At 35.6% G+C, this 27,895-nt stretch overlaps 1 protein-coding gene across 1 annotated transcript; it reads left to right on the top strand.

Annotated features, from left to right (window-relative positions):
• On the top strand, positions 1-27,895 carry scn4ba (sodium channel, voltage-gated, type IV, beta a). Its single transcript, XM_051130084.1, has 5 exons — positions 1-580; positions 18,289-18,452; positions 18,542-18,761; positions 18,874-19,003; positions 20,922-27,895. Exons 1-5 carry the CDS (start codon positions 490-492, stop codon positions 21,013-21,015), a joined length of 699 nt encoding a protein of 232 aa, XP_050986041.1. The 5' UTR covers positions 1-489; the 3' UTR covers positions 21,016-27,895.

The following is a 27,895-nucleotide window of genomic DNA, read 5'->3' as shown; positions in this document are numbered from 1 at the left end:
TCTGCAGTGGCTCATTCTTTCCTGCGCCGGCTACAGACACACGCCGCCCCCCTCCACCCCTCCTCTGGCCACTCATCCCAGCATGCGGCACCTATTCAGGGGTAAGACCGACAGTCTCTTCCCCAGACTGAAAGTGGAGCTCTGCGCTGCAGCTGCTGCTGAATGAATGCAGCATTTCCTGCGTCTACAACCACGCGGAGTGAGACAGAGTATCAGCGAGACACTGCCGGCAACTGAGAGCCACTAATCTGAAGACCAAGCAACGGATCAGGTGCTGCCTCCGTATTTCTTGTTCTCTCTCTCCCTCCCTTACTGGGACATACTGCAAAGGAGGATCGAGGAAGGGGACGTACTCTGCAAGACTTCCCTAGCTGAAAGTCTTGTCTTTCTGTTCTGATTCTGTGTCGGGTCCCGTGTGGCCCCTCAGACCTACGGTATCCCACCCAAGACATACAGCGGAGGACTCGACCAGGGGACAGACGGTCTGACATGGAGTTGCAAGACAGAAGATCATTCTTGCACAGGTGTGCAAGGTCCGGCGATGTAGTCCACGCCGGTCTGGTCGTCACACTTCTGATTGGTAAGTCTCTTGCAGTCATTCCTGTACTATCCCTACCTTGTCCCCCTCTCTAGCTGTTTACTCCGAAGTCCACCATCCTACGCTTTCCTAGTGGGGCGGCTGCCAAAATGCTGCAGTTTTTGCATGGCTTGCACAACTCGAGAGCACCAAACAAGCCGGGTTAAACTTGTTGCTGTTGGTGGAGGTTGATTTGTTGAAAGATCTCAGATCTCGAGAGGGTATAGCCTAGGAGGACTAGATTCCTTCTCTTACCTCTGGTAAAACGAGAGGGATAGAGGGTAAAAAAAAAAGTAGATTGTCAGTACATTGTACACATCAAGAGGGCATGACCATGTTGGCATCAGACATTTTAAACTGGTCGATATTGATGATGATCATTAGTCCCACTTTTGCAATTCTGGTCTATCAAAGTTCGTATTTAACGTCCATCTTATTAAGTGTCTAAAATACTCTGGTGACTTTGCCTTTTCTTCTCAATTGTCCTTCCAGCCATGTACGTTGTACTCGTAAAATCCGGGCCATAACCAAGTAAAATTTAGGGGGGAACACGGCCAATCAATAACTATTTTTAAATGACCGATTCTTGAACTTCTACACATGGTACCCCATATCTTGAACATTTAGGTTACTTCCATGAAAGAACTTCTCTATATTTACTCTTTTCTACACTGTAAAAGGCATTTGCTTTACCTCAGCTGCAGGATGTTTGTGGGACGTGTGGCTTTCTGCTTTAGAGCGTCTTTATGATGTATTGAGCCGTGCGAGTCTTGAATCACACCGCACAACAGTGTGCTGAGCTCACTGAATTTCGCCACTGAATTACATTAATTCTTTTTGAGCAGGTGGGCCCGATTCTTCCAAGCAAGCCCCCCTCCTCTTTCCCTGTACTGCTTGTGAAGGTGAATTAGAGGCCGTTAAACTAGGTCATTTTCACTCTCTCCTTCGTAGCATGAACTCACACGGTTAATATGCATCCTCTTCAGAGTTCCCAGTGGACTCGGGGAGGTATGATGTATTGTTATATGTTCGTGGCACATCCATCAGGTTACGAAAAGGTGCACCACTTAGGGGCGAATCAACATTATAACGAACGACACAGTTTTGCTAGTGGTTTGATTACAATTTTGCCTGTCGGTGTGCCTGCAAATGATAGCGAGTCAGGTTAATTGCAATGTAAACAACCCTCATTCATATATTATCAGAGTTCATCAGATTGTTCTGCATCCAAAATACTTATGAAACCAAAGAATTGATACTCCGTCAGTCCTGTGAAAGAAGAGGATTTACTCACTTTTCAGGGGGAAACAAATCAGCTTTGAGAATGATTTCGCACTGAGACTTTGGTTGACGAGGGAATACGCAGAGGCCTGGAAGATCTTGAAAGACAGAAAGGTTAAATGCTGTAAATGGCTCTGCAAATGGTCTGGTCCCAAACAATACAGATAATAGTAACAAATGGATACTGATTGTATTCACTAATATTTCTAATTAAATTAAATGTCAACACACTTTGTCCTGTGCAATTTGTAGGAAAACAAACAAGAGGATAAGAATAGGGCTCTATAAATAGTCCAAAAGCACACGTGTAATATCACGGCATGCAAAGCGTGTGAAGAGCAGTTGTGGTATCTCTTCCACCGCCACTAGTCCCTCACACCTCAAAGTGGTTAGGACAAACATGATTAGGAGCTCACGTCTGGAACCTGAAAATGAGCAACATTACTAAATGACAGTATAGGACTCATAGCTGATTATGAGGAAAGTATCTTATAAATTGGTAGGTGCTGTCTGTGTTGCCAACTTTGCAAAAGCTGCTAGATTTAGTGACCTTTCATGCCCCTTTTAGCAACTTTTTCATAAAGCACACAATAAATCTAGCAACTTTCTTGGCAAACCTTAGCTTCTTTTCTTGGAAGAGAATATGATACGAAGGCTGTGCTGTGCATTTAATAAATGTATGAGATAAAAACAAGTCAGGCAATGTTGTGGTTATAAATCAGGATTTTTGCAGTGCATAAACGCAGCTTGGAAATGGCTTGGAAGTAACAGTCATAATGGGTTGCGTTTCAGTCACTATTTGATGCTCATTCCAGAAAGAGAAAAATATGTAAATGAGAACAGCTTTATGGGGAATTTGGATGTATTAAATATACAGTATGTGAGCACAGATGTAAATAGCTGACTCTAGGCAGAATGCAATTATTGTATGAAGATGTCATGAACACGCTTATTAGCACATGACATTATCTAATGTCATTTAGTCACTTTTTTCACACAGACTTTGACTACTTTCCTTTGAAAGTAGTTGGCAACATTGGTTATAGTCAATTCTTGAACTTCATATGCCCACAGTTTTCGTCTAAACATTATCTAAACTTTATTGATTTACTGATTGCAATTCATGAATTAAAATTACAGTTTAAAAATTTAGGTTTAAAAATGTAAAGGTTTAAAACATTTAAAATTTCCTGATAATTTACTCACCCCCATGTCACCCAAGACGTTTATGTCTTTCTTTCTGCAGTTGCAAAGTAATTAAGTTTTTTTTTAGATTAAAACATTCCAGAATTGTTCACCATATGGTGAATTTCAGTGGAGATCAATGTGCTGAAGGTCCAAATTGGTTTCAATGCAGTGGAATAAGGGAATAAGGGTCTTATCTGGCAAAACAATCAGTAACCTTTTAAAAAACAAAACATATATATACTTTTTAACCACAAATGCTCGTCTTGCACTAGCTAGACCTCACGTATTACGTAGTCACGTTGGAAAGATCACGTGTGATGTAGGTGGAAGTACCGACCCAGTGTTTACAAAGCAAACATGCAAAAAAAGTCAAACACACTTTACAAAAAAGGTAAAACAACAATGTCGGACAATGTTGAAGTTGGAGAAGAAAATCAGATGGAGTTTTCCCCCTACAGTACATTTTTAAACCGAAGTACACAGATGAAAAACTAACTGCGTGTGACCGTTCCAACGCGATTACATAACGCGTGAAGTCACCAACGCAAAAATGACCAATCGTTTTGCAAGATAAGACCCTTATTCCACAGCTGGGACTGTGTAGAGCCCTCTGACACTGCACTGAAACTGCAATTTGGACCTTCAACCCATTGATCCCCACTGAAGTCAACCATATGGAGAAAAATCTTGGAATATTTTCATCAAAAAACGTAATTTCTTTGCGACTGAAAAAAGAAAGACATGAACATCTTGGATGACATGGGGGTGAGTAAATTATCAGGGAGTGAACTTATCCTTTAAGAGTCAAGAAATAAAAGGGACAAACTGTAGTTTACTTTTAAATGGCTGTCTATTTTTTTATTATTATTATAAAAAAATGAGAATGATATTACAGCAAGTTTCTGCATCGAGACTGACTCAGCTGCACTTGCGTGACTACAAAAAAGTAGCCCTATGGCCACAAAGTGGACTGACTGACCTTAAAGAGTCTTTGGTTTAATCCAACACTAAGTGCTGAGGCTCGGAAGTATGTTCAAGATGTGCTGATGTCACAGGCTGTTTTGAGCCAGACATGGAGTCCTGTTACATTGAGTAGATATAGTTATACATTGCTCTCTCTTTCTCTCACTCAACTTCTCTTTCTTTCTCCCTCCCTCCCCATTTGTCCTGTTAAGCAGCAATATGAACCTCATACCACTGCACATTAGCGTTTGCGGTATGTATTATGGGTATTGATTATCTCCCAGGGGGTGGAAGGTGAGGAAATTTCTAAGTGCACACTGTTTTTAAATGATTACGTTATATCCAACAAAACTTATATTAATATTAAAATAATATTTCAGGAAAAAAAAAAAAAATAGTAATAAATTAATTAATATTTTCCATTAAGTATCCAGTGATATTTTCAGAAAGGATGTTGGTGCACCTTGTCTTTCATTTTTACTCTATTTCATTTGTTCCTACTGAGAAAACTTAGTTTCATTCATATGTGAGTTTAATTTGTATTATTATTTCAACTTAAATGATTTCATATATTACATTGACTTGATGTTTGTCATCTTATGACTAATTTTAAAATGATTGAATATCTGTCAAGTACCTCACTGCTTCAATAAATTAATAGCACACACATTAAATCAATCTGGCTTTAATTTAAATTATCAATATCAAATGTAAGCAAACATTCATTTTAATTGAACTTTGCATATATATAATTATTATTATTATTATTATTTTTTAAGATATAACACATTTTGACCTTTTAGCACCCCCATAGTAGCACAGCTCACTAAACAAAATGAAAAAAATGAAACAAAATCTGCTCACAACTCACGTTACATTACTTGCTGTCATTCCCTGACACTCCAATGAGGAACTTTAACTTATAGTCAAGGGAATGGTTTGTCAGGGATAAAGATAATGAGATATGATAGCTGGCTGAGAATTGATGGCCTGAATAAGGGAAAGAGAAAGATGCTTATGAGGGGCAGAGTGATGGGAGAAAGGGGGGTTGTTTGCTTTAATTAGTTTTGTTCTCTGGAGTCATACTCAGTGGAAAGCGGGTGTAGATTTAAGGGGAAGATCCAATTATTACCTGAATCAGATCTATGACACAATTGTCATTGTCTTTTAAACTTTCTGTAAAATTTCTAATTTTATAATGCATTATTGTTGTTATTATTATTATTATTATTATTATTATTATTATATTAGAGACAACCAGTCAGAGACTGGAATTAACATTTTTTTTTTTTTTTTTTTTTTTTTTTTTTACAAGATCAGCCCAGACCAGTGACCGGCTTGTCAGTCTGCATATTTTGAGCAAGTCCGTTTTGACGTCACACTTACGTTCACATCCACGCAGTTAAAGTGCTGGCCCTGCCCCCAGACCTGTACATCATCTTGAATTTCATGTAGCTGACTGTTGAAAAAATATGGTGCAGGGCAACAACTCCATACATGCAGTTATGCCCTAAAATTCAAGATATTGGTGCAAAAAAAAAATGCCCCTGTATGTGTTTTTGTCTCATATTTATATCATATGATAAACACACCAGCGCCAAGAGCAATATCACACGAGTGCTCATTTTGTACCGGTATGTTATGAGTTTAAATGTGATTTATACAACAGTTCAGTAAATAAGAAGTTGACATTGTGTTATATTTTAAGCACAATATTATGTTTTTGCTCAGTTTTGCAGAGAACATTTTACCTTTAAAGTCATGGAATTGTTGAGCATCTCTGAGCAGCACAGAGGTGTTTAGTTTCTGAATTAATCAACGTTTTGAACGAATCGTGTGAATCAATGATTCAAAGATCCATTCATAAAGAGAGCCATTTGCTTCTTTCCTGAATAAATCAGATGTTTAAACGAATCATAAAGGAATTTATCGCTATTTGCTTTATGATTTAGTTTCTTATTTAGAGTATCATTTCATTAAAAAAAAAAATAAATAAATAAAATTAAAACAGTAAAGGGATAGTTGACCCAAAAAATTACAATTCTGTCATCATTTACTCACCCTCATGTTGTTTCAAAACTTTCTTTTGTGAAACGTAAAAGAATTTTGAAGACTGTTGGTAACAAAGCTGTTTTGGTTACCAATGACTTTCATTGTATGAACAAATACTGAGGTTTCCCAAATTATCTTCTTTTATGTTCCATAGTTTACGTTAGACCATTATAGCCTAAAAGTTTGTGTAATTAATTTTATGTTAAATCAAATAAAATATTTATTTCTAAAGCTACAATTTGTAATTTCTACTTGATACTTTCTCATTTAACACAAAAACACCTTTAAATAATCTTTTGTGGGTATTTTCAGTCAAATTTATTTTGTGATTAATTTGATTAATTAATCGAAACATCATGTAATTAATTTGATTAAAAATTGTAATCTACTGACAGCCTTAATTTAAATATATATATATATGTAATAGTAGTTCAGTAATCAAGAACTAGACATAATATTGACTGTTTTGCTCAATTTTACGGAAGATCTGTTGTGTTTTCGAGCAAGACAGCGGTGAATGAATTTTTTTACTGAATGAATTCATGTTTTTGAACGAATCGAGTGAGTCAATGATTCAGTGGCCCATTCATAAAGACAGTCACTTGCCACGTTTCTGAATGAATCAGCCTACCAAAAATGCCACTTCAGATGCAGCTTCTGTGTTTCCTGCAGTGGAAAGATGGAGTTTGTTAGTGTTTTCATTTGAATGGTAACAACTCTACAGTTCCTTATTATTCTAAATGAATTAATTGAAATAATTAATTGAAATAAAGAATTTGATGTGAAAGATGACACATTTAATAAGGTTATGGACAAAAATGACCATTTATAAACATAGTGGGAAATGACACCTGTTTTGGTATATATAGCAGCTCAGTTTTAGTTAATTGCTATTCTACCTCTTTCCAGTCACAGAGCACTTTATTGAGTTGTTTAAGTGCATCTGTAACTTAGTCTACATTTAAGGAATTGCAATGTTTAATCATTTCTTTTTTTGTAAATATTAGATCAGGGGTGTCAAAACTCAGCCTTACAGGGCTGCTGTCCTGCAGAGTTTAGCTCCAACTTGCCTCAACACACCTGCCTGGACGTTTCTAGTATGCCTAGTAAGAGCTTGATTAGCTGGATCAGTTGTGTCTAATTGGGGTTGGAGCTGAATTCTGCAGGGCACTGCTCCTCTAGGACTGAGTTTGGGCACCTCTATAGATTTTTGTTTGTAAATATTGTCAGTTACAGTTCTTAGAAAACTGAAAACTGTAATCAGCAAAAATTGTTATCGGCAGGTCACACTTACAAAAAAATAAATAAATACATAGAATCTGAAAAATCGGAATCAGCCAAGGAAAGTGCAATCGGTACATCTCTAGAATTGCTTCTTCTTCTTCTTTCTTATTTTTCGTTCTTTTTTTATCTAATATTTATATTTTACTTTGGCTTTATTTAAATTATTACTAGTGTGACGTGAGGTTACTGAGGTTTAAGGAGATTAATCTCAGAATCAGAAGAACAATCTAGAAGACATCTCATTTGTCAGTTGTCTTTGCTATGGGAATCTACACAACTACACAACAACTAACAGACTTCCCATCCATTTAAAAAAAAAAGACCCCTAAACAACTGGACCATCTGTCGGCAAGTCATCCATCAATAAATATGGAAACCACTTGACAAAGTGGCTTGTGGTAAAATGATCAGAACGACGAGCTCCCCATCTCAGCACAATGCTGCAGTCAGTACATTAAAAGAGAAAAAAGGCTGACGCATTACTGTAAGCCATAGCTCCTCCCTCTTTTCCTGTAGACTGCACTCAGAGTCTCTCAGGGGGAATTAGGGCCAATGGAAAGAAATGGGGTGAATGGAGATAAAGAGAGAGGAAGAAAGGATGGAGTACGAGTGTGGAGGTATGCTAGAAAGAAGAAAGACCAGCAGTAATGGTGATAGTGCCTGCAAGTGTGAGAAAATAAATAAATAAATAAATTAGTCATTTAAGAGAAGATGAATGCAAGACTGCAAAACTTGTATCAGGTACATGTAATTTTACACTATATAGATAGATAGATAGAGAAATAGATAGATAGACTTTTACAGTGCAGAAAAAGCACAACATGAAAGCAGATGGATATTAAGAGAGAGATCAAAGGGCAGTGAAAGGAGTGAGTTAGAAGGAAAGTTGGACAGGAGAGGAAAAGAGGATGTAATGGCTTTGGGGAATGTGGGGTACTTTTAAATGGATGCGGATGGAGGAAAGCCACCGCTCAGGATTCCAGACGGTTTAAAGACCTGCCATGAAAATCTAAATGGTAAAATCACACTGTTTCCCACGTGCTGACCTCACCAGAGGGCAAAAGTGAACTCATGCTGAAATAGTCCCCTCAGCAAGAAAAAGGTTTGAGCTGAGATGATGAATTATTTACTGGCATCCAGCTTTGCAACTAAAGGGAGAGGCTGGTCAGTACATTTCATTGCATTTAAATTTAAATGTATTGGCTTTTAAAATAATTGTTTCATTATTTGGCATTTTATGAAAAGACACTGTGTTTTCTGTAATACCTAGAAACATGTGAGTTTGTATCAACCTTGACTGTCACTGCAGCACATGTTGGTCTCTACGGGACATCTGTTCCACAGTCAAAGATCATCCAGATCTCTCACCTCCTTCTGTCACCCCAAACCCACCCTGTCAGAAGGCAAAAGAGAGAATTAAGTGAATATAATGCTTTGATTATAATATTATTTTCCCTGCACATTCCCATCCGTTTCATTTTCCCCCCTAGGTAAATGTGAACATTCTCTCTTGGGAATTAAGCTTTGTAATGTGCATTTGTAGGTCAAGTTCTGAGGCGAGGAATTGTGGGAACAGAAGCGACCTATAGAGGCAAGGTGAAGTTTAGAGATACTTAAGCATGAAATAAAAGTTTTGGATGTTGTGCTGTAGGTAAAAATACAAAACAACTCACAAACAAGTCACACTAAACGTAATTTACAACAAATATGGTACCATGTGCCAATAAAACATTGAAAGTTAAGCCTAACTATAAACATACTACATGTTTTACTTCATAAAAAAGAAAATTGTCATTTTAAAATGTCCTAATATTCCTGTGTAGGCCTATCCTGTGTTTTATAGCATCAGCATTCCATTTCCACAAATGCAAATAAAAAGAGCAGTATTAACTGACTAAAGCCCATTTACATGTTTTCACTCACCTAAAACAACGAATTGAACAGTAAAATGGTAGTATCTTACCTTTTAGAAAATGACGTTGAAGTTTCCACCCAATGAAAATGTTTTAATTCAGCAGTGAGCACACGATTAGTTGGCATGTGTACAAATGGCTTGACCGCGTTTTATTTGTGATGACAGTTGGCGCGTTTTAGACAACAGAGCTGCCTCCATTAATTCGCACATGTACATAATTTTAATATTTAACTATCTAATGTTTATATATTTTCAAATGTTGTGCTACTTTGCCGAACCTCGACTAATTATTTTTTTAGGGTAAGGGAATGCCGTTTAAATCAATAATATTTTTACGATTCGAATAACGATTCAGGATTCAAAATAAGTAATTTTTCAAGTATGATACAAAAATAAATTATAGAATTGTAGAATTTATAATGGACGCATTAGAAAAATGAACTGACACACTAAAGGCCCGTTCACATCTTGATTACCATAACATACTGTATTAGCCTTCAAACCAACACACAGCAAATTCCCTTACGAAAATTAGCCATGGTTTTACTACAAATAAAACCAAAAAAACATGGTTACTATAGTTAAACCATGATAACCACAAATTAACTATGTTCTTCTTACACCAACCATAGTTTAACCATGTATTTGTGGTAAAACTATGGTTACACAAATGATAATCAGTGCGCCAAAAAAAAAAAAAAAAAAAAAAAAAAAAAGGTTGCTACACTTTTAATATATTAAAACCATGGCTAATTTTCGTAAAGGGTTTTTCTTATTTGGGCATCTTCTGCCACCTTAAATGCTCAAGCTCCTTAAAGTCTGTTGGATTCTGTTCAACTGTCAATGTTTTATCATTCACCAGCTGGAAAAATATCATTCTGAAAGTGATGAAAATCCTCATACAATTAGAACAATTACTAAAAAAATTATATTGTCCTTGGTATAAACGGCCCTTAACTGCACACACATGTGGGGCATGACCTGGAGATGTGAAAAGTCATAAATTAATTTTGAGGATGCAGAATTATTAATCAACTTTAGTACAATGTTTAAATGAATGCATCACAGATCCACCCAGAGTGACCATGAACTCTCTCAATCTGCACTGGTGTTGATAATGCCATCATGGCACATAGAATGGCATGTCACCCACGCCAAATGGTCAGAGTGAATATACAGGGTGCCTCGATCCACTCTATAAATGAAATAGCACCCCAAGGACAGCTGTGGCCAACTGCCAGCAGACAAAGGCAATAAATAACACCGGCCACCGAGAATTTACTGTTTAACAACAGAGAGATAGAGAGGGAGGGAGATGGGGTTCAGGTACGGTATTCCTAAAATGAGGTTGGCTTTTAATTAAATTCCACTGCGACTGAATGAAAACATCGTAGGAATTAATAATTGAGTTGAGGAATTTATCCAAACACAATGGCAGTGAAAATGATGAAATGGAACGGAGACTGGAGACAAAGGTTAGAGTTTAATTAAAACAGCTTGTAGATTAGATGCACCAAGTCTTAAGATGGACACACAAGAAATCTGCTGATTTAGTCATCATTTCTTTCCCTGAGGCTTCTAACGTTGGTATTCTTTGCAAATTATTAGAGTTAAATGTGCAAAGAGTGAAACAGCACAGTTTGGTGTACTTTCCCGGGAACTTGCATTGCATCTTGTGGGGTTTAGCAATAATAACATCTGTTCTCCTTCCTCACCATTGAGTGGGTAGAGTTTTGTTGAGGTGTAAATGCAAGCTGATTCACACTGCTGAAGGTGCGGTATCCACAGCAATGAGAGGTCTTGTTCAGCACTTGTTCCATTATTGCTATTGTTAGATTAATTACCAAAACCACTGGGCTGTTAAGTCATTAACTGTTTTCTATAACAGAGTGATGAAAAGCAATAAAACGATTTGCTGGATTGCAGAGAAACATATATGCTCTTGCATTTCTCTTTTTTCTGCTCTTTCTCAGTGTTTGCAAACACTTTCCTGTAATAGGTGCCTAGCCTGAACTATATTTACTTAATTTCACGTTTTCTGCACTAATAAAAATGATAGGCCTAATAATTTATGTTGTGTTAATTATGTTGGTCTAACAGTAACAGCATACTAACAATGCACAGCAAGATGCTGCAGTCATTTACCATTGTCTGAGGGATTTCCAAAGGTGACATCCAGCCATTTTGCTAGAAATTCATGCAGTATGGAATTCTGTGTGGGTGAAAAATTTCCCCACACAGATTTCAGAACAGGTTCAAGTTGAACATGCAGATTCACCACAATGACTATCAAAAAGCTGCTTGGTTTGAAAATGACTTTGTGCAGTGTCAGTATTGACAATAGCTGCAGTAAAGACAATAGACAATGGTTTTGTTTATCTGCAAAATGTTGCCAGAAATGTGACTGCATCTTAAGACACGTGAACAACATTGCTAGAATCATGCTAGCAACATGCTGAAACATGCAAAATATGTTAGAAAAACATGTTAGCATCATACAAAACATTTTGCCAACGTTTGCCAAAAAGTGATTGCATATTAAGACATGTGAAAAACAAATGTGTTAAAAATAGGGTTGTCAAAAAGTACTGTCTTCTGTACCAGCATTTTCCGCTAGCATTTGAGCGCTGTTGAGCAATTTTTTAAACATCTCTGATTGACCATTGTGTTAACACGTTTGTCATATATGTCTGTGATTACAATTATCATTGCTTCACACTCTTCACCGAGCACTTGCATAGATGCACACAGGAGCATTTGAAAGCCACTTGTAACAGCGGATCCATCAGCGGATCTGCTCATAGATGGATCTGCTAATAGAGGTGTTTAAGAATCCACACAACAACACTCAAATGCTAGCGGTAAATACTGGTATCGTCACATTTTTTACATTTTCAGTACCAACTGGTACCGAAGTCAGTACTTTTGACAACTTTTGACAACCCTAGTTAAAAATGCTAGAAACATGCTAGCAACGTTGTAACATGTTAAACATGTTAACAACATGCAAAACATGCAAAATGTTGCAGAAAATGTGACTGCATTTTAAGACATGTCAACAACATTCCAAAAATGTGCTAAACCATGCAAGAAACATGTTAGCAACATGTTATCAACATGCAAAAGTTCGCCAAAAATGTGATTGAATCTTAAGACATGTGAACAACATGCCACAAAATAAGATAAACATGCTAGAAACATGTTGAAACATGCAAAACATGTTAGGAACATGTTAACAACATGCAAAAAATGCACACTTTTGCCAAAAAATGTGACTGCATTATAAAACAATAATGTGCTAAAACATGTTAGCAACATGATTAAACATGCGACACGTTAGCAACATTCAAAAGTTTGCCAAAATTGATTGATCGCATCTTAAGACATGTGAACAACATACCACAACATAAGATAAACATGCTAGAAACATATTGAAACATGCAGAACATGTTTGCAACATGCAAAATATTAAAAAAATAGCCAAAAATGTGACTGCATTTAAAGACGTCAACAGCATTCCAAAAATGTGCTAAAACATGCTAAATTTCACCAAAAATGTGATTGCATCTTAAGACATGTGAACAACATGCCACAAAATAAGATAAAACTTTCTAGAAATATGTTGAAACATACAAAACATGTTAGAAACATGTTAGCAACATGCATAACATGCAGAATTTTGCAGAAAATGTGACTGCATCTTAAGACATCAACAACATTCCAAAAATGTTCTAAGGCATACAAAAAACATGTTAGCAACATGTTGAAACATGCAAAACATGTTAGAAACATGTTTGCAAAATGCAGCATATGCAAACTTTGTACCTTAAGACACGCAAACAACATGCCAAAAATGTGCTAAAACATGCTAGAAACACATTGAAACATGCAGAACATGTTCGTAGCATGCAAAACATTAAACAATTTAGCCAAAAATGTGACTGCATCTTAAGACGTCAACAACATTCCAAAAAATTTGCTAAGGCATACAAAAAACATGTTAGCAACATTTTGAAACATGTTTGCAAAATGCAACATATGCAAATATTCACCAAAAATGTGACTGAGTCTTAAGACATCAATATGCCACAAAATGAGATAAAACATACTAGAAACATGTTAGAAACATGTTAGCAACATGCACAATTTTGCCAAAAAAAAAAAATGTGCCTGCATCTTAAAACATGCAAACAACATTCCAAAAATGTGCTAAAGAAATGCAAAAAACTTGTTGGCAACATGTTGAAACATGCAAACTATGTACACATGCAAAATATGCACAATATCCAAAACAACATGCCAAAAATATGTTCAAAATACTACAAACATGTTGAAACATGCAGAACATGTTTGCAACATGAAAAACATGTAAAATTTTGCCAAAATGTGACTGGATTTTAAAACATGTGAACAACAAAATGTGTTAAAATGCTGGAAACATGCTAGCAACATGTTAAAACATGCTAGCAACTAAAATCTAGAATTCTAGAAACATTTTATAAACACGCTAATAATGTAATAAAACATACTATAAACATTTTAGCAATGTGTTAAATATGCTAACAATGCCTATTATATTACCAAAATGCCAAAACATGATATGTACTGTTAAAACATGTTGGAAACATGATAGCACAACATGGTATAAACATGCTGTTGTAAAATGTGCTGGAATTTTTTTTTTTTTTTAATTGCTTTTCTGGTCTTTGTGATTGTATATTCTGTCTGTACTGACTGTATCTGACTGTAAAACCAAACAAACATCAATTTGTAATCAAACATTATCTAGTTTAATAGAATTACACTTTATTGTTAACATTTCAGTTGTAATAAATCTACTTGTATGAATCTGACTATATTCATATGAATGACTAATATGAATAGCAATTAATAAAGAAAAAATAATAACATAAAATAAAAATAGTTAGCTACAGAACACCAGCCGTACTCATGCTGCTTTTCATCATCTAAAAATACAATAACCCCTGATAGCACAAATACATAACAGAGACATCTATTTGATGTCTGCATTTACATTTGCAAGACATATTTTTAGAGTGTTTGCTCATCTGAAATGCGTCTATAGGACATTTCTTATCAGATGTCTAATAGACATCTATTGGATGTCTTTAAGATGGTTATGATTTAGAATGTATATAAAACTGACATCTTACAGACGTCTATCAGATGTTTGTACACAGCAGATGTTTTCCAGACCACGTGATCTTTAACAGACATCTTGCAGATGAACATGTACTATCTGGGACCCTTTTAAAGGAGATTAGAACATAAAGTTGACCAAAGGTCAGGAAATGACCACAAAAACTGAAAGAAAACGTCTTTAAATAGGAGAGAAAAGGAGAGGAGAATGATCATGTCAGTTGTCTATCTGACAGCGTCTTTTGTGCATCACTTATGTGTGCAGGATGTGTGGATGTCAGTGTGATGACAGGTTTAGAAATTAACTCTCTGAGCTTTAGAGTGGCCTCATCGATGAATAAGTGCACCATAATGGTCTTCCATCTATGAAAGAAGCTACAGGGATCAATAGCCAGAATGCAGCAGATATCAGGCAGGCATACTGTATGACCTTGGTGAAGAGGCTGTTATCTTCCCTGCCTGAACCCTGGTTTTTAACAACCAGTGTCATCTATAGTGCTGTTCAAGGCTATTTGATCTTAACCCGCCACCTTAAGATTGACTGTGTCTCAAAATTTCTGTACATAATTACAAAAGATTTCAGAAACGTTTAAGAGAAATTCTAGCATGCTGCATCACAGAAAACTGATGAAATTTCAAGTCAGCTACACTTACGAAAACTAAGAACATCACAGAACATCTTGCTGTATGATCACATGATCAGATACACTGTGAAATGAAATACTGTGATGGATGCATTTATAAATAGTCCTTCCCGCAGTGGCTCACATGCTGCAAATGCCTAAGCTGGGGTCAGAAAACAACTCTGAATGTCTTAGTGAATGGCTCTTTTTGTCATATTTTGGGAATGTGAACCCAGTTTGTGAACTGTCATGCTTCATGTTGGCACATTAGCACATTCAGATACAAATAGCATATGGCAAGCTGATTTAACTTTAATATTTAAAATATATTAGTATCCTTTTGCATGCCACTAGTACTTATTTTGCCAAAAATATGACTGTACCTTAAGACAACATGCCAAAAATCTGCTACAACATGCTATAAACCATGTTGAAACATGTTTGCAATATTTTGACTGCATTCTAAGACGTGCATATAACATTCCAAAAATGTTAAAAATGCTAGAAACATGCTAGTAACATGGTGAAACATGCTAGCAATGTGTTAATGAACACGTTAGCAAAAATGCTATGAACGTTATCAAACATCTTGAAACTATATGATCTAGAATTCTAGAAACATTTTATAAACATGCTAATAATGTAATAAAACATACTATAAACACATAGCAATAGCAATGTGTTAAAATATGCTAACAATGCCTAGCTATTATTGTATTATCAAAATGCCAAAACATGATATGTACTGTTAAAACATGTTGGAAACATTTTTTTTATTCTGTCTATCTGACTATAAAACCAAACAAACATCAATTTGTAGTCAAACATTATCTAGTTTCATACCATTACACTTTATTGTTAACATTTCAGTTATAATAAATCTACTTGTGTGAATATGACTGTGATGGATGCATTTATAAGTAGTCCTTCCCGCAATGGTTCTCATGCTGAAAATGCCAGAGCTGGGGTCAGATAACAACTCTGCATGTCATAATGAATGGCTCTTTTTGTCATATTCTACTACTACGATATGAATTAATTATTAGTATTATTATTTTATTCATGGTTAATGGTTCTCATGTTTCTTTGATGTCATAGTTAATTCATTAGTATTGTAAATATAATTCACCACTAGGTGTCAGTAGATGAATTTGCTATATTAGAGACACCGGTCCCTTAAGAAATGGGGCCGAAAACAGTTAATGTACAAGTAGTTTCAGCAATAATAAGCCCATCACTGGTTTATTTTAAGGAATTATCGTCTCCAAAAGGCAGAGTCTCCTGTGTTAAGGGGTACTGTGGTTGTTACTAGTAGCTCTGTTTAAAAAGTACTAGTAGCTAATCAATAAGTACTAGTATCTAATGAATATACTAGTATCTATTTCACAGGTATGACTATTTAATGAATCTACTATCTATTAAATTAAAAAACTAGTATGTCATGAATAAATACTAGCATCTAATTAATAAGTGCTAGCATATATTTAAAATGTATGAATATTTAATGAATAAGTACTAGTATCTAATATTAAGTACTGTATCTAAAAAAAATAAATGTGTTACTGGTAACAATGGAATAAATTGAAATAAGGACTAGTATCAATTTAGTAGCTGATGTATAAGTACTAGTTCTTAATAATAAGTATTAATATGTGATGAATAAGCATGAGTATCTAATGATAATACTAGTCTGAAAGTACTAGTGTCCATTTAATAGGAAGCCTACTAGTATCTAATGAATAAATACTAGTAAATTAATAAATACTAATATATAATGTTAAGTACTGTATCTAATAATAGGTTCTAGTGTCAAATGTATAACTACTAGTATTTAAAAATATGTACTAGTCACAGTTGGAATACATACTAGTCAAAACTGAAGAGTTGATATCTGAGTGACCAATTCCCATAGATATCAATGGCAAAAAAATATAAATGTGTTATGAGTAACAATAGAATAGTGACTAGTTACTACTGAAATAAGTACTAGTATCTGTTTAATAGTTACTGGTATCTAATGAATAAGTACTAGTTTCTAAAAATAAGTACTAGTATCTAGAAGTACTTTTGACCATTTAATAGGTAGCCTAGTATCTAATGGAAAAAGTACTAGTATCTTATAAGAACTAGTATTTAATGAATAAGTGCTTTTAACTTTTAAAACTGTACTAGTACTTAAAGAATAAGCACTAGTATCTAACGCATAAGTACTAGCACCTAATGGAATAGCTACTAGTATCTAAAAAATAAGTACTAGTAGCATGACAATAGATGATCTACGAGCTTGTTTTAAACATTAATTGTAAAAGGGGCTTGCCATAAATACTCTTGTGTCTGTCATAAATCATCACTTTTCTCGCTTTATGTCTCCAGGAATCTCATTTTGGTTTTTCAGTGTCTGCAAAATAGACTGGTCACACACTCCAGTCCAGTTTTAGAATGTTTATGTCAGTTATTTTGTAAATACAACATAGCAAATAGCATTGTAAAAACAAAATAGCTGTTGATAAGACAATGAGCAATGCAACAAGTTCAAAGCAAACAATGACTGCCTGCTCTCTCTATCTTTATCAGTCTCGTGAGATTTAAACTCATTTGTAGCCGTGTTTACTATAAGCATTACAAAGAACTGAATCTGAAAAAAACAAACAAAAAAACAATAGTATTAAAAATGATTGTATAACAAATGTAATAATATAATATAAAAAATTAAACAATAATAATAATAATAATAATAATAATAATACAATTATATAAAATAAATATAAATGAGAGTCTCACAGAGGCTGCATTTATTTGCTCAGAAATACAGTAAAAAACAGCAATATTTTGAAATATTATTATGATGCAAAACAGCTGTTTATATTTTATTATATTGTGAAATGTAATTTGTTCCTGTGATGGACTCTACTGTAAAATATTTTGTGGAAACTGTGATACTTTTTTTTTTATTATTATTTGATGAATAGAAGAAAAAAAAAACATTACACAGGATATTTGAGTATTGCTTCCTCACTGTATTGTGAATACTGAGTATTTGGAAATTATACAGTTGACAAACTGCTTTATAATACATAGTAGTGATATGAACTTTTTGGATTTTGTACGCACACACACACACACAAATATCCAGAAGTGTATTATAAACCATACAGATGTCTTTCAGTCACTGTTTATTGTTCTTGTTAGGATAAAAAGTATTTGCAGTCTTGATAATTGGTGCTCATCTCTTCCATTTCTCGCAGGAGTATGGTACGCTCAGGCATTGGAGGTGAATACAGGGAAGGTGCATTTTGTAGAAGTGATGAATGGAAGTTCAGTGCTCTTACCCTGCACTTACACCAGCTGCATCGGCATTAAAAACCTTTACTTCAACTGGCAGTTCAAGGACAATGGGACATTGGTTAAGGTGAGACATTTAACCGTTTCTCAAGCACACTTATTTTCATGGAAAAAAAGGGTGTGGATTAATTGTCCATATACTGTCCTTTCCCTCAGCTCTGTGAGGCCATCATCCCAGCAGAAGGAGTAGAACCTAATGTGAAAATCTATCATGAGCGGGTAGAGTTTGTTGGCTCCAGCAAACAGAACAACATTTCCATCTTACTGCATAACGTCACCTTCGAGGACCAGGGAGAGTACATCTGCTTCGCCCGCAACCCCAAGGAGAAGGAACGCAACCATAGCGCAATTTTTACTCTTTATGTGGTGGACGAATGTGAGTCTCCATTCTCCAGGCCTCAAGTTTTGTAAACAATAGTGTGTTTCTTCCCATTATGGTTGCGTGTTATATCCACTCAGATCATCTCAACCTGTTATTGTCTTCACAGTGAAAGAGGTGGACAACACACTGACCATCATCATTGTGTCCGTGCTCGGCGGGGTCATAGGTCTGATCATTCTCATTATGGTGGTGAAAGCTGTAGTCCTCGCCGTTCTAAACAAGGTTCAGGAGAAGAAGTAAGTCAATTTTATCTTGGGCAAAACTCTACAGTAATCAGATTTCTCAAATTTGTTCATGGCTAGACAAAAACCGAATATATCTGTTTTAACCTGCCCTTTTTAGACTAATCATATTTAAGTATAGATGATATACTCTGACTGTTAGAAACATGACAGTTTGATGGATGGATGGATGGATAGATAGATAGATAGATAGACAGACAGACAAACTGACTGATAAAGGACGGACAGACAGATAGATACATAGATAGATAAACAGACAGACAGATTGATGGATGGATGGATGGACGGACAGACAGATAGACAGTTAGACAGACAGACAGACGGACAAACTGATTGATATCGGATGGACAGACCGATAGATACATAGATAAACAGAGACAAATTGATAGACAGCAGACGGACGGATAGATAGATAGATAGATAGATAGATAGATAGATAGATAGATAGATAGATAGATAGATAGATAGACGGACGGACGGACGGACAGACAGACAGAGATAGATAGATTGACAGTGGCGGATGGACGGACGGATAGATAGATAGATAGATAGATAGATAGATAGATTGACAGAGACATATAGATAAATAGATGGATGGACAGACAGAAAGACAGATAGATAGACAGCGGCGGATGGATGGATAGTTAAGTACAGATGATATACTTGGACTGTTTGACAGTGACATGACAGTTTGATAGATAAACCGATTGATAATGGACAGGTGGACAGATCGATACATAGACAGACAGACAGGTAGATAGATAGTCAGACAGACAAATAGATAGATAGACAGACAGACAGTCAGATAGATAAATAGATGGATAGACAGACAGACATAGATAGATAGATAGATAGATAGATAGATAGATAGATAGATAGATAGATAGATAGATAGATAGACAGTGGCGGATGGACAGATGGATGGATAGTTAAGTATAGATGATATACTTGGACTGTTAGAAACATGACCGTTTGATAGATAAACCAATTGATAATGGACAGGTGGACAGATCGATACATAAACAGACAGACAGGTAGATAGATAGTCAGACAGACAGATAGATATATAGATAGACAGACAGTCAGATAGATAAACAGATGGATGGACAGACAGACATAGATAGATAGATAGATAGATAGATAGATAGATAGATAGATAGATAGATAGACAGCGGCAGATGGACAGATGGATGGATAGTTAAGTATAGATGATATACTTGGACTGTTAGAAACATGACCGTTTTAAAGGTAGATAGATAAACCAATTGATAGCGGACAGACGGATAGATCGATACATAGATAGACAGACAGACTGGTAGACAGATAGATAGATAGATAGATAGGCAGCTAGACAGACAGATTGATAGACAGACAGACAGACAGACAGACAGATAGATAGATAGATAGATAGATAGATAGATAGATAGATAGATAGATAGATAGATAGATAGATAGACTAGGTGCGACCGGACACTACAGACTGACTGACCGACACAACCAACAGACAGATAGATAGCACATTTTCGTTTATAATGGGCAGTGGTTTGCAACGCCAGAGAGAAATATGCAGAGTCATCCTCTGTTCTGATCTCTGTAAACTGTGGCATGTGTGCTGCACACTAACAGAAGTCACCCACTAGGGTCCAATGCTTGTCTGGTGACTTTGACATGGTGACTGTTATAAAAACCCCAGTGGGACCAGAGCAAATGTCAATAAATATCATTCTGTCATTTGAGTAAATGTCAATAACAAGGCATTCTGGGTAATGGTGATAGGGGTCATCCCTCCCAGGACAAATTTCCCTATATCCTCTGTCCAAATCATCGTAACATAAGCTACATTAGACACAAGAATGTATATTATATTAATATACATATATATTTTTTTTTTCTTTTTTCCTCTTTCTTATAGTAAAGAGTGCCTTGTGAGCTCTTCAGGGAATGACAATACAGAAAACGGCCTACCGGGATCCAAAGCAGACAGCAAACCGACACCAAAGGCATGAAAAGAGCATGTGTGTGTACATATTTGCGCATATGTATACATGCATACGTAATCATAACAGAATGAAAGAAAGTCATAACAATGGACAGTTTTATTCTCTTTATCTCATGAGAAAAAATGCTACATATAAATATGTGGAAATATATATTTTAGATTGTGCTTGAGGAAAAATACAAAGTGCTGCAGGCTGGATCAAAAACCCCATTTCTGGACTGAAACGGCATAAAAAAAAAATTGCAAAGCAGATGATGGAAGATGCTTTGGTGTGCTTGCATTCTGTTCTTGTCTGTGAGACACAGCACACACACACTGCCTTCTTCACGAACTGCCATATTCTTTCAATGCTTGACAGCACAAGACCCACATAACAATATGTTTGCGATAAACTTCCAGTGCAACTTTATACATCTTCACACTGCATTCCAAATGATCCTGAGGTGGAATCTCTCACAAGCTGACAAGTCAGTAACAAAACAAAAGACTAAACAATTTACACATAAAAACCACGGGTGCCTCTTCAAATTGGAATATGTTTACCACCAATTCAAGCAGCTAACCGAGTCTGATTACTAACCACTCCCACTAATTTTACAAGTGATTTTGAGGTCATAAAGAGCAGGATGCGAGTGCACCCGAAGGCCAGAAACACACTCTACGTAATAGCGCCCCTTGTGGCAATGCTGATAATCCAACGCATACTTCTAACACATTTTGTGTGTGAAAATAAGGTTGTGTAGAGTATTTTTCATGCCTAAAAGCGTTGTTTAAAAGGAAAAAAAACAAATCAGAGATGCAGATAAGGGGTGTATATCCAGCTTCCAGCCCAGCACGATTTATTCTACTTATTTCTTTTTCAGTTTTTATTCTGCTTTAGATAAAACACAGGTGCCTGTAAACGCTTCAAGCTCCACATGCTTCCTGGGAGCCTTCAAATGCTATATAATTAAATTAATTAAACAACGCTCACATGAAAAAAAAGCAAAAAAAGACGAAAAAAAAATCCCTAGAAAATAAACACATTAAAATATAAAGACAATCCCCAGAAACCAACTCCCTGTAGAAAATGAATGATCTCCTGATGCTGCTTTCGACAAAAATAACCAATAACTTTTCTTAATGCATGTGAACGATTTTATACAGTACATCTAGTGTACTATGTATCCATTTCTCCGAATCGTGTTTTCCTGTCTTTTCGCACATGACTGATCGATCTGTGCTTGTCGTAAACAATGTCACCCTTGCTATCTTGTACGTATCTGAAATACAGGCATGAAGGGCCACTGTAGTTGACTGGTAAAGCTTATCATAACATCCAAACTTCACAGGACACGAAACCGTCATTGTTGCTAACTGCTTATATTGACATTTGGCATCCGAACTAGCAAGCTAGCAACTTAAGTGCGCTCAGCTGCACCAATCCTCACAGATGCTATGCTAATACTGTTCATATCATCGTACAAAGACACAAGACTTCTGTGACAAAATACAAAGAATAGTAATACCTCACAATGCCTCTCAAGGGCAAATTACAGCTCACATGTAACTAGTGTTAGCATAAACCTTCCATAAAGATCAGATTATCTTGATGCTAATTCAAGTAAACACACAAATGGTAGAAAATACTTGTAGGATTGTTTGTTAGACGTTCTGGAGCTGCAAGGCGAACTCTGTTTATCCAAAAAAGCCAACTTTTCCAAATTTCCCAATGGTTATTTAAAATTCAAGTGCCAAAACAGAACTGCTAGTGGAAAGGTGGATGATTTACTGTTGCTGCCATCTTGTTCCGTTTGTCTTCCTTCTTTCCTTTTGTATTGGAAACCTCATAAATGCATAATGCTTGTTCATATCCATATCTGGTTTACGTATCGACGAATTCATAACATGCGATGAATGTCACTTTGCGATTACGCCGCAAAAAAAATGCAATGAAACCCTCACTAGTCTTCCGCCATAACCCAAAGATGAATGTACGCAGTGGTTGTAGTTATGGCAGAGTTCAGAGGGGTCGTTTCTGGGCACTTTATTCATAAAGATATACGTAAAAGTGCATTGAATGCTCATTGTATACTGTATTTAGGCAAGATTTGAATATGTAGTTGAATAGCTTCAGTGCCAATATTAAGAATAGAGGAACAGGAATCATTTGAATGGCTAGATCTCTTATATGTGCACATATTAGCAGTCTTCCAAATCACTTGACTCTCTTTTTTAGAAATCAGGGGCTTCGGCAATCTCAACTGTTTGGGATGCTTTTGACAGAGCGGTATGAAATCCTAGCTTGAAATTCAAGTGTTTGTTAAAGTTTTCAGTTAATTCCTTTAAACTGCGTCCATACGTGTGTGTTAAAATCAGCCGTGCTTTGGAGAAAGGGTTTGGTGCCGCTCTGTCTGTCAGATGCACTGTACAGTAATGTGGTCAGCGTTGAGTGTCCTAACTGTTGTCGAGCTGTTCACACGGCCTCTTTGGTTCATTTACGGCGGAATGTTTTAACATGTTGCTTCTTACAGCTTGTTGCCTTTTGTCATTTGCAGCTAGTGTGTTTATGATTAAACGATCACATAAACAAGGAGATTACGTAGATCAGCAATACTGTAAAAAAAAAAAAAAGAAAGGAAAATGTAAAAAAAAAAAAAAAAAAAAAAAAGTATACATGAGTGCCTAGGCTCTCGAAAATGGACTGTTGTATGCAAATGGGCAACTTGAACTTTTATTACAGCTTCTTTTTTTTTATTTAGCTATTTTTAGCTATTATGCTGTTAAGCTAATTCCTGCTTTGCATATGTATTTTTTTTCCTAAATATTTTGCTTTTTGAATCAGATGTTTAATGAAAATGAAATAGTGTGGTGGTTCTCAACTGGTTTTGCTTAAATTTCGTAATATTTCCATGAATTGGAAACTCGAAATATAGCATTTAAAGGGATAGTTCATGCAAAAAATATAAATTCTGTAATTGATTACTCACCCTCATGTCGTTCCAAACTTGTAAGACCTTCGTTCATCTTCAGATCAAAAATTAAGATATTTTTGATTAAATTTGAGAGCTTTTTGACCCTGCGTAGACAGCCACGCAACTAACACGTCCAAGGCCCCGAAAGGTAGTAAGGACATGATGAATAAAGTCGTAATTTTTGTTTTCTTTGCACATAAAAAGTTTTCTCGTAACTTCTTAAAATTACGGTTGTACCACTGATGTCAAATGGACTATTTTAACCATGTCCTTACCAGTGTTGTAAGTTACTTTTAAAAGTAATGCATTACAGTATTGCGTTATTGATGCATTGTTACTTTTGCAATATATATTGCTTATTTGTTTTGTTTAGTTTTGTTTTTTAATAATAAAAAAATCCCAAAAGTTATATTTTTGGCAACTGTAAAGGCCCTAAAATTGAAACGAATAAGCAGACTGAAGGAAGAGTCTCTGGAAGACTTAAGGTCCTTGAACACTGAGTCCAAATTTTTGTACGTGTTTGTTTTTGATTCGTCAAAATTGGTCACACATAGAACATCAAGGTGTCAAAACACCTCTTAAAATGCTTGCTACAGATGCAAAAAATTAGAAAATTGAACCCGATCTGATTTTTTTTTTTTTTTTTATGATGGAAGAAAGTTTTATGTAAACGTGATTGATACAGCATGAGATCTTATTTTTTAACGTGAAAATTTCGGACGAGAATTTCAGACTAAAATCCCTCCAGTTTCTCACAGCATGAAACAGGATCTCAGTGAATAAAAGGGGAAACAAAGTAACTGCCGTTACTCATTTGAAAAACTAACATATTTCCTTGTATGAAAGTAATGCATTACTTTACTAGTTACTTGAAAAAGTAATCTGATTACATAACTTGCATTACCTGTAATGCGTTTCTCCCAACACTGATCCTTACTACCTTTCTGGGCCTTGAATGTTGTAGTTGTGTTGCTTTTCTACGTCAGAAAGCATTTGCAATTCATCAAAAATATCTTAATTTGTGTTCAGAAGATGAACAAAGGTCTTATGGGTTTGGAACGACATGAGGGTGAGCAATTAACAGAATTGTCATTTTTGAGTGAACTATTCTTTTAACTGACTAGCTTCTAGCATATAGAAATGCTGACATGCCATAGCATTCATTGCATGATTATATGGCTATTTTGATATAATAATGCAGTTAGCAGCATTTTTCATTCCGTCCATGTTTTTTTTGTCATGCAGCCAGTTGAGAACCACTGGTATAGTGCGTAGCTGTATAAAGACATTGATATCTTGTTCTGATTGCTTATGTCTGCTGGAACTGTTGGCTCTGGGCTCAGTTAGTAATGTCTGGGCAGACAAGCGGCTGCGCTGAAACCAGACTGCATAGCTGCAGTGTTGCAGTGCAAAACCGCATCCTAAGAGTGCAGCACTGAGCCATGAATCTGCACACGTCAGGCTGTGTTTCTCTCTGGACCTGAAGGGTTATAGCAGGGAAAACTGAAGGGATATGTCTGATTTCTATCATAAAAAAGCTAGATCATCTAAACAGGCCAACATGTTACGTACTTATTACATTCTTTACACTGGAAGGCTGTATAAATTCAACCTACTTCGATGCATGTTACATACTTACAACTACTAATTTAAGGTAAATATCTACAGCTGCATTTTCAGGCAGGCTGCTTGATCTTGGTAGAAAGAAAATATGAGATATGACATAAAATGTGCTTTATATGCACATTTTTTCCTCTCTCTCTCTTTTTTTTTTTTTTTTTTTTTTTTTTTTTTTTTTTTTTTTTTTTTTTTTTGCAGTGAGAATTTGTACTTACACAGGATGTCCGAAACCACTTGCACTCTTTTAAAAATTCTTGTACTATGTTCATTTGAGAGTTCGGCTCTCTCTGATCTGATGATCTGATCCCATTCAGGAACAGATTGACCTTTTGTAAAGTAATGGATTTCAAAACAACTGGATTTCACTGCCTGGGTGACTCACTCTCACTGCCAAGCCAAGAGAGTGTGAGGACTGCTATGTGCTCCAACACATTCCAAGACGCTCTGTCTCCCTCTAGTGGATTTTAAGACTTCCAAGATTTTTAAATAATCAAGGATTCCAGTCACACTGGCTATGTTTGAAATGGCAAATTAGTATACTGGCTACTGCATACGACACAGTATATGTTGAATACTGTCTGCGTTTTTAAAATAGTATGCAGAACAGTATGCATTTATGCGTCACTGTTGTAACATGACGTAATTACGGCTTACATTTAATTCAGTAAATGGAATCCATTTTTTTTTCATTTTTATTAATCTAATTTTGTGTAAAAATCCCACTGGTAATGCAAAGTCATGTAGGGTGCATTGCATTGTGGGATACAGATTCTACGCCATGTGTACAGTGGTATTTAAGTATTACTTATGTACTATTATAGTATTTAATACAATTTTGAATTATTTTTAACAGCATTTTACTTTCAGTTTTCATCAGTGTTACCAGGTCTGCAGTTTACAGCAGAATTGGGCTACTTTTACACTGTTGCCACAGGTAAAAGCGATCTCAAAGTGACCTTTAACAAAGGGAAAAACACATTTTGGCTAGTTTTGATTCTGCAGAATTTACAGCGGAATTTGGCTACTTTTACACTGTTGCCGCAGGTTAAAGCAATCTCAAAGCGACCTTTAACAAAGGGAAAAACACATTTTGGCTAGTTTTGATTGGGGTCAAATAGGGTGGTTTTGTTTTGTAGACCTGGCAACCCTGTTAATATATACTGGGTGCATTGCATTGTGGGATACCACATTCTACGCCATGTGCGCTGCAGTATACATTGGTATTTTAGTATTACTTATGTACAATTCTTGTATTTAGTACAATTTTGAGTTAGCTTTTATCCGCATTTTACGTTCCGTTTTCATCAGTGTTGCCAAGTCTGCAGTAATACAGCGGAATTTTAGTATTACTTTGTACAATTCTTGTATTTATTACAATTTTGAATCAGCTTTTATCTGCATTTTACGTTCAGTTTTCATCAGTGTTGCCAAGTCTATATATATATTAAATATAAATTATATATCAATTATATAAATTAAAGCTTTATTTTATTTCAATTTAGGTAATTTTTGTCTTTCAGCTTTAACTAGTTTCAGTTACATTTCTATTTTTTTTTTTTTTTGCTAATATTTACTCTTTATTTTATTTCAGCTTTATTTCAATTACCTAAAACATTTTAATAGTAATAAAAAAGTTCATTTTTAACAATATCAACACATGCTATATATCGAACATGTAAGCAAATGTAGTAGGAATTCCATAAATGTTGAAAATCACAATAGTACTACTAGTATGCTAGCATGCTAATCCAAACCTAGCCATTGTACCTATATAAGGACAAATGTAGAGTTTTAAAGTTTATATTTTACTGGCACAAAGCGTTCTTTGTGCACTACATAGTCTAGACAAATTTAAGAGATTTTATTCGTATACGTACACCAAGACAACAGCCTAAATATACAACTATCAAAGCTACTTAATCACAAGCCCTGCTGTACCACCCATCAGTCCACCCAGGAGAACGCTCCTTTCATTTAAACTCCCTCTTCAGTACGTTTATAAAGGAAATAATAGGCAAAAAGTTCTGAATGGAAAGCATTTGAATACTTGTTTTGTGATTATTCGCTCTGACTGAGCACTTTAAATGCTTACAGACACACTTCATGTACTCTGTAAAAAAAAAAAAAAAAAAAAAAAAAAGAACATTTAAAACATGTATGTACAGCTTTTGTCTCTGAACTTCCCTTTGTACCAACATCTGTCATATTCCCTTATCATAACTATGCACCTCAGTAGATTTCTCTGGATTGTAAAGAATAAACTAATAAACTAATGAATATATCACTATCCGAAATAAAGGTTTGCAAAAAACA

Source organism: Labeo rohita, chromosome 15, assembly GCF_022985175.1.
Source record: "Labeo rohita strain BAU-BD-2019 chromosome 15, IGBB_LRoh.1.0, whole genome shotgun sequence".
Classification (NCBI taxonomy): domain Eukaryota; kingdom Metazoa; phylum Chordata; class Actinopteri; order Cypriniformes; family Cyprinidae; genus Labeo; species Labeo rohita.
The sequence above is the reverse complement of the archived record's forward strand: the minus strand, read 5'-3'. Positions and strand labels throughout refer to the sequence as shown.